The sequence below is a fragment of the Sinocyclocheilus grahami genome, unplaced genomic scaffold (genome assembly GCF_001515645.1).
Source record: "Sinocyclocheilus grahami isolate Dianchi unplaced genomic scaffold, SAMN03320097.WGS_v1.1 scaffold12.1, whole genome shotgun sequence".
Classification (NCBI taxonomy): Eukaryota; Metazoa; Chordata; class Actinopteri; order Cypriniformes; family Cyprinidae; genus Sinocyclocheilus; species Sinocyclocheilus grahami.
Window position 1 is genome coordinate 1621392 of NW_015505191.1, and position 16748 is coordinate 1638139.

General features: G+C 35.3%; 1 protein-coding gene across 3 annotated transcripts; it reads left to right on the plus strand.

The window, feature by feature from the left end:
* The first annotated feature begins 975 nt into the window (after positions 1-975).
* Positions 976-9508, plus strand: LOC107598247 (probable global transcription activator SNF2L2). Of its 3 annotated transcripts, none has more exons than XM_016289529.1 (6): positions 976-1331; positions 6301-6521; positions 6721-6826; positions 7182-7283; positions 8244-8370; positions 8515-9508. In XM_016289529.1, exons 1-6 carry the CDS (start codon positions 1248-1250, stop codon positions 8664-8666), a joined length of 792 nt encoding a protein of 263 aa, XP_016145015.1. In that variant the 5' UTR covers positions 976-1247; the 3' UTR covers positions 8667-9508. The 3 variants fall into 3 exon arrangements, with proteins under 3 accessions (XP_016145015.1, XP_016145023.1, XP_016145030.1); XM_016289537.1 differs by having other exon boundaries at positions 6307-6521; XM_016289544.1 differs by lacking the exon at positions 976-1331 and adding an exon at positions 4777-4818.
* Positions 9509-16748: the final 7240 nt, after the last annotated feature.

Here is a 16748-nt window from a genome sequence, read left to right on the forward strand (position 1 = left end):
TTTAAACAGACACTTAAGAGGCATATTTCATTCATGAAAATTAAGGAAATTATTAAGCAGAAATATGACTCATCACAGGGATTTCTGGTGACAGATGGCAGTTTAGCCTCCTGGGAAATTTTGGCAATTTATTAAACTGAACTTTCATAATGGATTTAAAATCTGATTGCATACTGCTAAAATTGATAACACATAACATTAAAAAGTGCCGATTTTATGTACTATCACAAACTCTTCTAAGTTTATTTGCTGTTCACATGAAGAGTTATTTGTCAAGTTATGGTTTATTGCCAAGATTCACTTTAATTACAAATATGATAAACACATGGCCAATTTTATTTTTATTGGTGTATGTGCCCCTGACACAAATTTCACAGCGTTTTTCTCAGGGTCTGTTTTGTCTATTTCAATTATTTATTTTATAAAGCACATTTTCACACCCATACCAATTCAGCAGTATCATTTCAAAATGAATGTGTCTCAGGACTGCCATCAACCGATTATATTAGACGAATAATACATTCCAAGTAATATCAGGACACTGCTGAGCCTTTGCAATAATACAGCAAAAAATTAATTAAGCATATGCCACGTCTGTGAGCTACATGTGAAGCTTTACAAGTTATTAGTCTCAGATCTCAAAGGGAAGCAGACAGAAACTATGTTTTGGACTATCTGGTAATATTTATAGCCCCAAATGATTTCACCAGAATCTCTATTCTTTTTTATGTTGTAAAAGCTCCCAGACTCAGATACAAACATGCCATTAGCCAATTTATCTGCGTGTGTGTTTGAGAGTGTGTGCAACACAACATTAACAACCCTGGATTCCTCTCAAGATGTCAGTAAAGCTTGCAAAAAAACCCATCTACATAGGCACAAAAATGGAGCCCGCTTCTTTTAACAGAGGGGCGGTTAAAAAAGACTGAAGGAGAGCATAAAAGAGAGGGAGACAGGAAAGGGAAAAAAGGAAAAGAAACCAGATTGCGACAGTCGATATTAAAACATGCAGTGAGTGAGAGAGAAAAGGAGAGAGAGAGAAAAGCGAGCTGCAGGCCTTTCCACGGGGACAAACTAGCAGAAAGGCATCTCACAGTTATTCCTTTCTCTCTCTCTTTCTTTCTCTCTCTCTCTCTCTCTCTCTCTCTCTCTCTCTCTCTCAACATCCTAACTGCAATTGATTTGTGTATGAAAAGCTGGGCGCTTTTCGCCCCCGTTTCGGGCTGTGCATTTTGAGTGATCAGCTGATGAAGAGACTGGCTGCGCGCTGCAATGCTGGTTTGCTAATTCTCTCTCCTCCAGACTGGAGCCAGCCTGGAGACCACAGTCAGGTAAATCGCCCTCTTCATTTCTCTCTCTCACTCTCTCTCTCTCACCCTCTCACTCTCTCTCCCTCTCTTTCTCACTTGCTCTCTCTCCTGCTCATGCAATCACACCAGGCTTCAGCACATGGGCACACAGACAGAAAGTGAGAGAGGGAATGTGTGTGTGTGTGTGTAGGTGTGAACTGTGTCTGGTGAAGGAAAGCATTGCCCAGACGAATCGGTTGAGTGGATCCTGACACCTTTTTTTCTTTCTAGAGGTTACAGGAACAGACTTGTATAGCGTAACAAGGGTTTTGGCTTGCTGCACCAAGTACAGACTCTCTAAGTGTGCTTTCTGCAAACACCCTGCATGTTTTGTGTGCAGTGGTTCAGTTGTGCGTCTGTGCATGCGAGCGTGTGTGTGTGTGTGTGTGTGTGTGTGTGTGTCAGTTTGCATTTCATCATTATGCTGTTGATTATTAGGCCTCCTTCCTTCCACATGGTCCCCAAGGGTACGTGTGAATAAATGCATTCCGTGTGTTTCTCTGCGCGCTTTCATATTTGTCTTGCGCCCATGTAGAGGATATTTGTATGAAATATTTGCGTCTGTGAAGGCTGTTCTCTCACGTCAGTGCATTGCGTCTTGTTTTGCCTGATTTCTTTGTGCATATAAAAGTATATGAGAGCGTTTTTTGCGCCGCGCTCGTGTTTGATTTAGACATCAATGGCTGGTGCTGCCTGCATAGCGTCATACTCAGAATTCATATTTTCATCCCTCTCATATGCTCTCTGCGTCAGCCAGGCATATCACTGCACTTTAATTGCCTTTGTATAAAACACAGACTCGACAGCACACACACACACACACACAGACAGTGAATTCCGCATTTGAAGCGTGTGCATGTTGCTAGCAGCGTTCTAGTCCCGTTTTTAATGAAATGCGTTCGGCGCACTGTATGGTGAACCGCACGCCACTGTTCCGTTATGTCAGGTGTGTTGGCTGGAGAACAGCATCGCCGTAAACGTCAATCATTTAATTTACAATGGGACTGAAGATCAGTGTACCAGCGTCTCCTGCCTCCCCATCAGCCCCTGTGTTGGATCATACAGAGCTAGTGGGATATTGTTAAGTGATTCTTTATCAAATATTAAAATGGAAGTGAAAGCAGCTGCTCGTGTTAGAGGGGACTGAAGATTGAAGGCAGATTGCTGGTGAGACTTATAGCCAAGATGTGTTCGGATGAAAGGCCAGAAAGTTCATAAAACTGCTTAATAATTTAAAGGGATAGTTCACCCAAAAATGAAAATTATGTCATTAATTACTCACCCTTATGTCGTTCTAAACCCTTACGACATCTTCTTGTGTTCATCTTTGGAACACAAATTAAGATATTTTTGATGAATTCTGACAGCTCTCTGACCCTCCCATAGACAGCAAGGGTCCTTACATGATCAAGGTCCAGAAACGTAGCAATGAGATCGGTAAAATAATCCATGTGACATCAGGGGTTCAACCTTAATTTTATGAAGCTACGAGAATACTTTTCGTACGCAAAGAAAACAAAAATAAGACTTTATTCAAAAAATCGTTTCCTCCGCGTCACCCTGGTGCCATTTCGGAGAGTATCCACTGAACATACGCGGAGGTATGGAAGCCCGTTTCCGCCACTAAATAAAAAAATATAATTCTGTAAGTCATAATAATGAGAAACTTTCTCATAATAATGACTTAACCTAATCCAAAAAAAAAAAAAAAAAGACTTCCTCGCCGCCTGCGGAACGCAAGAGTGACAGCACGCTAGCGCCATCTGTTGGTCAAAGCCCTGCAGGAACACCGCTAACATTGCTTTGTTCTGTAATCTAAAGTGTATCATGCTATAGTCTGTCATTAAATAACGATTTCAGATCAATTATCTGTATGTAGTCTTTTGTGTAATAGTTACTCTGCCAGATAGTTATGGCTTCAAACATTCCAGACCAATATTTCAGTTAAGAAATCCAGGCATTTTATGAAGAAATGAAAGCCATTACACATATAAACTTAATTTATAGATGTGTATTTCGATGATGTATTAGTTTTATTAGCTGTCCCTTTCATGCATCACATGCAATGTTAGCGGTGTTCCTGCAGGGCTTTGACCAACAGATGGCGCTAGCGTGCTGTCACTCTGCGGAACGCAGGCGGCGAGGAAGTCTTTTTTTTTTTTTTTTTGGATTAGGTTAAGTCATTATTATGAGAAAGTTTCTCATTATTATGACTTAGATTCTCATTATTATGACTTAGTTTCTCGAAATAATGACTTAGTTTCTCGAAATAATGACTTAGTTTCTCGAAATAATGACTTAGTTTCTCGAAATAATGACTTAGTTTCTCGAAATAATGACTTAGTTTCTCGAAATAATGACTTAGTTTCTCGAAATAATGACTTAGTTTCTCGAAATAATGACTTAGTTTCTCGAAATAATGACTTAGTTTCTCGAAATAATGACTTAGTTTCTCGAAATAATGACTTAGTTTCTCGAAATAATGACTTAGTTTCTCGAAATAATGACTTAGTTTCTCGAAATAATGACTTAGTTTCTCGAAATAATGACTTAGTTTCTCGAAATAATGACTTAGTTTCTCGAAATAATGACTTAGTTTCTCGAAATAATGACTTAGTTTCTCGAAATAATGACTTAGTTTCTCGAAATAATGACTTAGTTTCTCGAAATAATGACTTAGTTTCTCGAAATAATGACTTAGTTTCTCGAAATAATGACTTAGTTTCTCGAAATAATGACTTAGTTTCTCGAAATAATGACTTAGTTTCTCGAAATAATGACTTAGTTTCTCGAAATAATGACTTAGTTTCTCGAAATAATGACTTAGTTTCTCGAAATAATGACTTAGTTTCTCGAAATAATGACTTAGTTTCTCGAAATAATGACTTAGTTTCTCGAAATAATGACTTAGTTTCTCGAAATAATGACTTAGTTTCTCGAAATAATGACTTAGTTTCTCGAAATAATGACTTAGTTTCTCGAAATAATGACTTAGTTTCTCGAAATAATGACTTAGTTTCTCGAAATAATGACTTAGTTTCTCGAAATAATGACTTAGTTTCTCGAAATAATGACTTAGTTTCTCGAAATAATGACTTAGTTTCTCGAAATAATGACTTAGTTTCTCGAAATAATGACTTAGTTTCTCGAAATAATGACTTAGTTTCTCGAAATAATGACTTAGTTTCTCGAAATAATGACTTAGTTTCTCGAAATAATGACTTAGTTTCTCGAAATAATGACTTAGTTTCTCGAAATAATGACTTAGTTTCTCGAAATAATGACTTAGTTTCTCGAAATAATGACTTAGTTTCTCGAAATAATGACTTAGTTTCTCATTATTATGACTTACAGAATTATATTTTTTTATTTAGTGGCGGAAACGGGCTTCCATACGGAGGAGACGAATTGTTGAATAAAATCGTTAATATCTTAATCTGTGGTTTTACGGACTTAGAACGACATGAGGGTGAGTAAATAATGACAGAATTTTAATTTTTGGGTGAACTAACCCTTTAACGCTGACTGTCTTGCTTTATTATTACTTAAAATTCAACATGGCAAATAGGTGGTAATTCTACATTCTGCAATAGTGCATTAATTACCATAACGTTTCAACTGTTATTTGCATAGAGAAGGTTGATGATGGCACAGAAACACTATGTTAAAATTAGGTTCTGTGATGGTTATTAATACTACAGTACTGATTAGCAAATTCACATGCACCATGCATTTAATACTTTTTTTTTGCATAATAATGTTCTGAATAGCTCTTATACATTATAGAATAGTGTTTATAAGAAAAAAATATAAATTTTAGAAATGATCATTTCAACCGTAACTCAGTAGAACTTTACAATAAAGTTATTAAAGGAATAGATCACCCCAAAAGGGAAATTTGCTGAAACATACTCACCCTCAGGCAATCTATAATGTAGATGAGTTTGTTTCTTAATTGAAACAGATTGGAGAAATTTAGCATTACATTGCTCACCAATGGATCCTCTGCAGTGAATGGGTGCTGTCAGAATGAGAGTTGAAACTTGATAAAAATATTACAATAGTCCACAAATAATCAACAGAACTCCATCAATTAATGTCTTGTGAAGTGGAAAGCTTAATAAACAAATCCATCATTAAGAAGTTTAAACCATTGCTTTAGGCTAACATATGAGTCCCCTACCCTTTCAATATTGCTTTTAACTGATAAAAACATAACATGATCACACACACACACACACACACACAATAATCCTCAAGTAATCCACACAGTTTAAATCCATCAATTAACATACAGAAAATCTTAAGGGTTATTACTTCTGGATTATTGTGATGTTTTTATCAGTTTGGACTCTCATTCTAACAGCACTTATTGATTGCAGAGGATTCATTGGTGAGCAAGTGATGCAATGCTAAATTTATCCAAATCTGTTCCGATGAAGAAACAAATGTATCTACTTCCTGGATTGCCTGAGTCATTTTTTAACGTTAGTTAATGCAATAGGTATCATAAATGAATAACATTTATAGCGTTTTATAGCAATTATTAATCTTGGAATATGAATTTACAATGAACAATAGTATATTTATAAATTAACATTAAATTAACCTTGAGTCAATAAATAAATATTTGTTCATTATTATTGTCCATTATCACAATAGGCTATCTAAAGTTGAACCTTATTTTAAAGTATTACTCCTATCTATCTATCTATCTATCTATCTATCTATCTAAAAAAGTATAAACAAAATATCAATTCTCTTTCTTGTTAAATGAAAAGTGAAAAACTATTCATAGTTGTAGGCATTTTTTTAAAATCTTAAAACATACACAGTGAGGATACTTTTAAGTTCCAGTTCATGATCACAGTTTTATATTTTTTAAACTGCTAAATCCTTATTTTTGTCAAATCCAGTATTGCTCATCACTGTTTCCATGTCTTTTTCTCAGTCTCAGGCCATCCAAAACGGAGTGTCTGAGGTTATGGAGGAGGAAAGCAACTTGAAGAAACGAAAAAGCGATCAACAAGGCAACCAGGGCTCTGAGACTGGTCAGGAGGTGGTCAAAAAGCGACGGGGTCGCCCTCCTGCTGAGAAACTGCCGCCCAACCATCCCAAGCTCACAAAACAGATGAACACCATCGTAGACATGGTCATCAACTACAAGGACACGTCAGTAGTTAAACACACAGACTTAATAGGTTGTTGTTGGCTGTTTTTATTTCTTGACATGATGTAAATCGTGACACTAAAACTTTGCCAGCAGTTTTAAGTTAATTCTCTTTCCCTTTATTTTTGCATGTGTGCTTCATGTCAGACAGTACAATAAAATTTTTTTATACCCCTTCTTTAATATATCACTGTTCTACAGGTTGGGCCGACAGATCAGTAAAGGCTTCGTTCAGCTGCCCTCAAGAAAAGAGGTGCCAGAGTACTACGAGCTCATCCGCAAGCCAGTCGACTTCAGGAGGATCAGGGTGAACTATCAGCGTGTTTATTCGTCATTCCACAATCCTGTCTAATTTTTCTAAAATGTCCAATTCTCATCCTCTGCTTCCATCACCCCCTTTTCCAATAGACCTTTCTTCATTTTTTCCCATTCTTACTGTATATCCACACTAACATCCTTATTGATTTTGCTATTGTCACACAGGTTGTGTTTTTTTGCTGGCTGTGTTTTAAAGCGATATGAAAGAAGTAGAATTCTTTTACAGATTTAATGAAAACCTGTCATTACTTTAAAAGTTTCATAGGATAATGTGAATGGCTGTTAATATACCTTTTTGATTGTTCATGTATTCTTTTAAATCTTTCCTGGTTTGGTTTATGCAGGAGAGAGTACGTAATCACAAATACAGGTGCATTGCCGACCTGGAAAAGGATATCATGCAGATGTGCCACAATGCTCAGACGTTTAATTTGGAAGGATCTCAGGTTTGACTTATGTACATTTTTTTGTTATAAAAATACTTTGTAAATTCTTGAAAATTGCATTCACTGTGCAATGGTACTGCAACATTTATGCAAATAGATTTAACAGGTTTTTAGATTTGTTGTTCCAAACCTGTATCTTTTTCTTCAGTTGAACACAGAAGACGACATTTTGAAGAATGTTGGTAACCAAACAGTTGTCTATAGCGACTGACTTCATAAAACATTTTTTTTCTTTCATATTATGGAAGTCAATGGCTACCGTCAGCTCTTTGGTTTCCAACTTTCTTCAAAATATCTTCTTTTGTGCTCAACAGAAGAAAAAATGTATACAGGTTTGGAAAAACTTAAAGGTGCGTAAATGATGACAGAAATCAAGCGTAGCATTAGTTCTGGCAGGTCACGCCAGTCAAGCTCGTGTCAGCTGGCTCTCAGCTGATCCACGTCTACCTATAGGAATACGACGCTGATCTCAGCATTCATATATAAGGTCCCTTAGTTTTATCAGCAGCTTTTGCGTTGCTCAATAGCTAATTGCCCTCCTCCATCCCCAGCTCCAACTCTCGTCCAGTCAGGATTTGGCCTTCTGATTCTCCTTTGAATCAGACTAATTTTAAAATATGTATATTAAATTATTGAACATTAATGATATCTGTAATACATATATGTTGGTTCTGTTCTGTTTACTCTGGGGGATTATCGCTACTCTCCCTGCTCTTATCCATGTTAGGCTGCATGGATGTGCAGGGAGTTCTTGCCCAGAACAGAACCATACCGCCAATCCAAACTTTATGCTAATTTGTCAATTATCTTTGATGATAGTGGTCCTGACAGGATTATAATTTTGGGGTGAACTGTCCCCACAATGAGCCTGAATATTTTTGCAAGGCACAAAGCTATTTGTGTTAGTGAATATAGCTGATGAGTTGTGTGGAGATTGTTGAATGTCTCTCTATATCTTAGATCTTTGAGGACTCCATTGTTTTGAAGTCTGTTTTTGAGAGTGCAAGACAGCGAATAGTGGAACTCAGCGAGGAAGACAATGATGCTGTTGGAAGCAGTGAAGCAGATGGTGGCCAACTTTTAGATCGTAAGTCAAAATGCATGCTTTGTCTTGTCCAGTTCAACCTAAAATACAATAAATGCATAAGACTATGAATCCACATCAGTCAAATTATTAATGATAAAGTCTGTATTCTTTGTGTAGAGTGTGTAAATGTTTTTGTCTTAAAAGCTCCTGTTTCGGAATCAACAAATCCCAAACTGGATGAAAAAAAGGAGAAAAATAAAACCGATCCTAGTAATACCAGTTCAAAGGAGGTCACAAACTGTGATGAAGACCTTGGCAAAGAATGTGAGAATAACACAAGAGGACTATTAAATTAGACCCCAAATGACAGTCTGATATAAAGAACATTGTATGCCATTTTAAGAACATTGTATGGCCATTTCAGTCCAGTTTCCTTGATGTTTCGGTCAGGGAATTGCTCAGAATGTGATCTCTCATTATTTTGGTTGCTTAAAACTCCTTTGTAAAACCTTTGTATTCTAAAAATAACATTGTTAATGCAGTGCTTCTGCAGTGATGCATCTGAAATTGGCATTGTTTTCATGTATTTATAAAATGTAAATAAACCCAAAATAGATATAAAATATCATGGTAAAAAAGGTCTAAGTTCGGACTGCCTGAAAACTTTCACTCTTTTTTTTCCTCAAGGATGGAAAAATGGTGGTATGACATTATGATATTGTATGATCATTTAAACGGATGCATTCAATCTTTCAAGATGGTAAAAGCTGTGCTAAATTTGCAAGCTATATGTCTCTGTTTCAGAGAATTTTTAATCTGTGGTTTTTGTGACTATGAGCACTTTGTCATTCCCTTTTTGTATGTTTCCCTTTCCTTCATTAACTGTTAACATCTTTAAAAAAAAAAGAAGAACATTTTTAACCAGTAGCTCTTTATCTTTCTTTAGTTCTCACAGGATCTTAACTATGTGTACATAGAGGAGTTGGGGCATGATGGCAATGTATTCTTTGGTGACAGATCAGATACTGCCCTCAAAGAGAGGCACCTATTGATGATGCTGTCATGTTTGTGTGTTCAGTTTATGATGGATAGGAGAAGTGGTGTGTTTATGGACGGATTCTGAAATTAAAGTGTTATATGATGTGAAAAGGCAAGGTTTGAGTCATCATATTACAAAAATAAAACTTTTTATGAAATCACTGGCGCTAATGTGGATAAGTTTCCTCTTTTGCTTTGTAGGTAATCAAAAGCTGTTGTAAATAAGATTTCAGATTCACATTAGGATATTTTACCTTGTTAAAGCAGTTTTGAAATCTGTGAACTGTAAGTAATGCAACAATAAGTAAGCATTAAATTCCTGTTAGTAATTTTAGTAATCTGGCTTTCTAAATATTTTATTTTACTGATGATTTGTTACACAGATTCGTGATTAACACTTTTTTTATACAAATAGGTTTTGTTTGGTTAAATAAGGATAATACTGCAATGCTACAAAGTAAAAAGCTACAATGTAATGCTAAAAAATAATAATAATTTTATTATCTATTTATAATTAATTATTTATTATCGTTTTTAATAAAAAGTCAAATGAATTAAATTAATTTAAGAATGCTTGAATGATTAATACATGTATAATAATTATTATTAATAATTGATGCATTGCATATTTAATACATTTGTATTATTATTGTTATTATATGCTGTTCAAAAATGGGGTCGTAAGATTTTTTAAAATAAATTTATACTTTTATTCAGCATATTGTGGTTTATAAGGCATATTGTGTCCTCTTTTGGAAGGCCAAACAAAGTGTTTTCTCTTTCACATAAAAGTTACGCCTTCTTTCTTTGCGTGAACATTTGGGCGGTGTTATGCAAATCTTCCCACATCGTGATGTAGACATGTGGGGTCGTGTTTAAACGAGGCATTTTAGAAGGGCGTGGATGAGTCTTAACTTTTAAATAGAATATCTCTTTGGGTTTGAGACTTTAGTCTTTGCAACTTTAGGGATCTTATCTATTCACGAACAGCTTGTAACACTCCAAAGAGAAAGGAAAACTTGAAATCGCACCATATGACCCCTTTAAAGGAACACTCCTCTATTTTAGAAAATAGGCTCATTTTCCAACTCTCCTAGAGTCAAACAGTTGAGTTTTACCATTTTCGAATCCATTCAGCCGATCTCCGGGTCTGACGGTAGCACTTTTAGCTGTAGCTTAGCATAGATCATTGAATCTTATTAGAACGTTAGCATCTCACTCAAAAATGACCAAAGAGTTTCTATATTTTTCCTATTTATAACTTGATAAAAACAATGATATTACGCAGCGCCTGAAAATAGGCTAACCTGCTTGCACAGGAAGCGTGCTGGGGACTATTTTCAGGTGCTGCATAATATCATTGCGCCTGCTGCACCCATGGTACGGCAGCAAAGTTCCTTGATTATTATGCCGGAATGAGAGTATAGTTCCTAGTCTTATCGGCCTAGAAAATTTCAACTTTTAATTTTCCGTCGGTCTTAGTACACGATGTAACTACAGAAGAGTCCAGTTTTAAATAGGAAAAATATAGAAACTCTTCGGTCATTTTTGAGCGAGATGCTTCCTAGTCTTATCGGCCTAGAAAATTGCAACTTTTAATTTTCCGTCGGTCTTAGTACACGATGTAACTACAGAAGAGTCCAGTTTTAAATAGGAAAAATATAGAAACTCTTCGGTCATTTTTGAGCGCGATGCTAACGTTCTAATCAGATTCAATGATCTATGCTAAGCTGCAGCTAAAAGTGCTACCGCCAGACCCGGAGATCGGCTGAATGGATTCGAAAACGGTAAAACTCAACTGTTTAACTCTAGGGGAGTTGGAAAATTAACCTATTTTCAAAAATAGTGGAGTGTTCCTTTAAAGCATCACGTATATGGATTTGTAATAATAAAAAAAAAAAAAATCATAGAACCTTTTCTATGACATCATATGTAAATTAAATGTTCTTAGAAACAGTGGAAATCATAAAAGCTTTAAAACTATAACCTTTTACGCTATAAAACTATTTGGAACCTACATTTTAAGTGCAACGAATAATATTCTGCATGTGAGTATTCCACAAAACCACAAGATGGCGCCAATAAACTAAAGCTGCAGTAGTTAAAGCTCAACATGGGCAATGAAGAAGGGGAAAATATCAAAACCCAGGACAGAGACAACAAACTAGCAGCAGCTCTGCACCAGTAATTCAAAAGGTTTTTCTCTTCTTCTTTTTGAGACATACATTTTTGCAAGCATACTAGTAATAGGAAAAAGATGGGGCAAATGTCCCTCTTAAAGGGATGGTTCAACCGAAAAATGCAAATGTTGTCATTATTTACTCACCCTCAATACGATGTTCCAAACCTGTATGACTTTCTTTCTTCGGTTGAGCACAATAGAAGATATCTTGAGGACTGTTGGTGGCCGAACAGCTGACGGTAGCCATTGACTTACACACTATGAAAAAAAAAAAAAATATATATATATATATATATATACTATGGAAGTCATTGGCTACTGTCAAAATATTAAAATATTAGTCAAAATATCTTCTTTTGAATTCAGAAGAAATTGATACAGGTTTGGAACAACTTGATACTTTATGTTATGGTAAAACATTTGATAAATGGCTCTAGCCTTCTAAAGGATCTCAGTGCTAGAGGAGAGGGACAAATAATAAATTTTTTAGAACAATGAATATTTAAAAGATAAAGATCACTAAAACATTTTGGTCAAGGAGGGTGAAGCACATGAAACGGAAAGAAAGTGGTATTTGTATATCAGAAGCATGTAAATAAAGGGAACATCAAATGAAGAGAGCTTACGCAATTTCTTTGACCTGTTTTGCATTGTGCAGCAGAACAAAGAAAAACACTTCCATTTTAGTCAGGCTTCAGGCTTTACCGAGAAGAAAACGCTTTTCTATTGCTCATATTTCACATACAGATCATAATGCAATGCATGCTACAGTCAAAGAGAAAATGAAGGAGGAGAACAAGATTATTGCCAATGCCAAACTACTCAAACTCCATTAGAAAAACATTATTAAGCTTGACAGCTCCTGATAACCCCACGTTTATTGGGTGGAATTTATATTGTTTGTCTTCAGCTCACATAGATCCAGTAAGTTATGCAGAATGTATATGTATTTCCTATTCTATTTGCATATATATATTAAGCTTCAGAGATTACTTATGAATTGTAGGCTATTACAGTTTGCAACTTACATGATGACAATTGTAGTTAGTAACGTAATCTATTTTAGGTAATATAATTGGACTACTTTTTTGATTACTTTTAGTAGTCTTGCCAATTTTGAACTCATTGGACAAAAGTTATGTTTAACACTGTGTTCTGATTTCTCGTTAAACAAGTTTGTACTTCTGTGCATTCAAATTGCTCTGGTTGTTTAATCTGGATATAGAAATTCAACTATGCTAACTTGCATAATGGCCATGTAATAATAAGGTGCTGTAATTTAAAAGCTCTGACTCAACCTTAACAAAAAACTTTCTGCATTTTTAAATGATGACAATAATAATTATAATAATTATAATAACAATTATTATTATTATTATTATTATTCACTTTTCTTTTACAGTTTTTACTCCCCAGAAGGAGGTTTTGTCAAATTTTCATCACTTCAGAGTGCAAATTTGTCATCAAAACATGGTTAAGTGGGTACTCACACACTCACACACTATAAATGTAAAAAAATGTGCATACAATTTATTAGCAACAGTTTCTGTTAGCTAAAACAATGGTCTGATTTTTTTGTGCATATTTTGCATTTTTACAGGTTTTTTTGCATCGTAATTGTTTTACTATTTTAATTTTGCTGGAAAATTTGCTAGTAAGACTATTAGTTATAAGTTATTAGTTACTATAAGTTATTAGCTATTTATCTACTGTACTTACATATGTAGTACTATACTTAAAGGGTTAGTTCACCCAAAAATGAAAATTCTGTCATTAATTACTCACCCTCGTGTTGTTCCAAACCCATAAGACCTTCGTTCATCTTCGGAACACAATTTAAGATCTTTTTGATGAAATCTGAGGGCTCTCTGACCCTCCCATAGACAGCAAGGTAACTACCACGTTCAAGGTCCAGAAAAGTACCAAGATGATCGACAAAGTAGTTCGTGTGTTACGTCATTACGCCGGATCTGGGTCAGCGCCGCCACACGCTCACGTCATGGTACTGCCGTGCGCACGTCCACAAGTGACGCAGTAGAGACGAAAATGTGGAATAAAGTCGTTATTTTTGTTTTCTTTGCACAAAAAAGTATTCTCGTAGCTTTGTAACTTTACAGTTGAACCACTGATGTCACACAGACTACTTTGTCGATCATCTTGGTACTTTTCTGGACCTTGAACGTGGTAGTTACCTTGCTGTCTATGGGAGGGGCAGAGAGCTCTTATATTTTATCAAAAATATCTTAAATTGTGTTCCGAAGATGAACGAAGGTCTTACGGGTTTGGAACAACACGAGGGTGAGCAATTTATTACAGAATTTTTGGGTGAACTAACCTTTTAAATTAAAAAATAGCTCCCAATTGATGTGACTGAAAGCGTATAATACTGCACACACACACACACACACTGATAAATCCATTTCGAGGACATTTTTGAAAACATCATCAAAATTGTGTTTTTCAAACAAAAAACAATCAAAAAGTGTTTTTCAAACAAAAGCTCTTGTTGAAAGAGGCCTATAGCCGTTCAGAATTTGAGGATCAAAACGTCAGAGGAAGAAGGAGAAGAATCTTTTTCTTTTCTTTTTTAACAATTTAAATGATGCAGTTGGTATGACAGTGTGCCAAGTACATGTCAGGCTGAACAAGTCCCTGAGCTACCTGATGTTCTATTCACTAACAAGGGCAGTTATTTGACATATGCCAAAACATTCTATAACTACAATTCTTTCTAAAATCTTCTGATGATCAGCATTGTGTGCGTGTCAAATTCTGTGTCAAGATGCATCTGCGGTGCAATTATTTTAACATTTTTCAACAAATGAGTTCATGTTTCTATGGTTTTCACCAGAGTATAAATTTGAAACTGTGAGAATGCTTGTGAGAGGAACCTTCAACCAAAGGATGACACATTACTGACAACAGCATGCCATTATTTCAGAACAGATCTGGAATCTCTCACAAAATGTTGGAAATTTATTGACATTTTTGAAGGCAGCCCATTCTTTCTGTGGTTCATAACAAGTGTCAGTAGTTGTCACTACAAGTAATGTCACCTAATTTCCCTTGTCACAACCTCAGCAAGTTACACGCTTCCATTATACATAATAAATATTGTCATCACATTGGTTGATATTATTAAACTTTTTGACAGTCACCGTGTTTTGCTAGCCAGCTCAGTAAGGTGCAACCTTGATGGTGAGTGACAAGCCAGTGATTATAATTTTGAATAATTATACTTTATATATAAAATATAGTTATTCACACTTCTATTTGAATATTTTTTAGTTTGTTTTGTATACTTATATCAAATGTCAATAAAAGACAAAAGCTAAGGTCAGCCAGGTGAAAAACATTGTCACCTTACATAACAAGTGCAGTTTCTAGCACAGCAGGAAGGAACAAAAATGTGAAACTACTTGAAAAAAATTCTTCCGCTTAATTTAAGCAAACTTGGATGGCCTGAGCTAAACCCTCAGTCTCTCTTTAGACACACACAAACACACACAGAAAACTTGCATAAATGTAAATGTAAAAGTTTAGATGGGAAAATTAATGTTACAGTAGAATGAGATACAAGTAATACTGTCAAACAGTGGATAAAGTTTCAGAAGGAAGCAGTGTCTCTTTTGCCTGCTTTGACCATATTGCTATCCACATGAGCTATAGCGTATTTTTGGGTGTATAAGTTAGTAGTCTATGAATAAACTTTCTCAGTACCTCTGTCAGTCTATGATTGGCTGATTATCCTGTTAATGTCATGAAGTCTGCTTATTGTGTTATTTTTTATCACTATGGCTAATTAACAGAATAATTTCAGAGTAAACTAATCCCTGAATAAATTTAAAATTACTTGAGATTATCTGAAAAATTGCTCGGCTCAGTTAAAGTTACATGACCATCACATCACCTGTTGTTTACTGAGGGTTAATTGACTTATGGTCAGAACAGAAGCTGTCTATAAAAGGTGAACAGCCGTAACAATGCTGTAAAATGGTGTAAAAGTTTAAAGAGATTATGATAAATAAATTTAGTTTTAATAAATAATGTCAATATAAACATTTAAAAATGTCATAGTATTCATTGCAATTTCATAGCCTATTCATTACTTGTTTGTATAGAAGTCATAGTATTCATTACTTCTTTTTTTTTTTTTAACTACAAAAATCTGGAAATGCAAATGCGGCATGAATTTTCTCTGGACTAAAATAAAGCAAAACAAAAAAAGAGGTTTTTGCCTCTTCATATGAATAATAAAACATATGAATAATGAATCAAAACATATTGCTGGTGGATGTAGAGTACCCCGTCATACTGATTATTAGGCTTATTTCATTGTTATTTCTAGTCATACTTGGTGGATGCTGTATAAAACATGCTAAACAAGCTGGAAATGTAGTTGGCTCACCTCATGTTTTCGATCTGGAACGTGTTTGGAATATAATACTTGTTTACTCTCAAGTGAATTCCTTTATTTGATTATTTTTGGTTTAATGTTTTTTCCCCTTGTATAAGCTTGTGAGATCCATTTTGAGGATGTTGTAGTATTAATAATGTAAAAATATGTTTTAAAATTAATTTTTAAATGTTTTTAAAAAGTTATTTCTAAATGTATTTTTATTGAACTACAAATGATCTGATGATAGCCAGTTTGAGCATTTAGAATCAAATTCTTGCTAGCCTATATAACAGAAATAGCACTGAACATGTTTTGGTCCCACTGCCCAGACACAATCCACAACTGAGGGCATCATTCAAAGAAAGAGGAGAAGTGCTCTGTCAACATGAGCTTGGAGGCAATCAATCTGGCAGAGTGATCCTTTTGCTCAGTGCTGTGCTTGGGCTGCTGATCGTTTTGAGTAAAATAATGATGTTTTCAGTGCGTCTTCTGGTTTAGGATGAAATGATCTCTATCATTCTCTCTCTTCCTCACTGTTTGTCTTTGTTGAATCATGTGCTCCTCTCGACAGAATACACACACCCATACCCATCAAAGCATACACCCAAACACACTTTTATGAGCATTTGTCTCTTGTTTTAAGTGAAATGTGGGTGTTATTGAACACAGGTCCTGGGATTTGATAATTTGTGAAGAACATTTCAGGAGAGAGAGACCTGGACAAAGACAATAGGTGAGTGATTGCCACAGATATTTGAGGTGGCAGTTGAAAGACTTCTTGGGTCAAGGGAGGCTGTGCAACACTATTTAGATGCATGG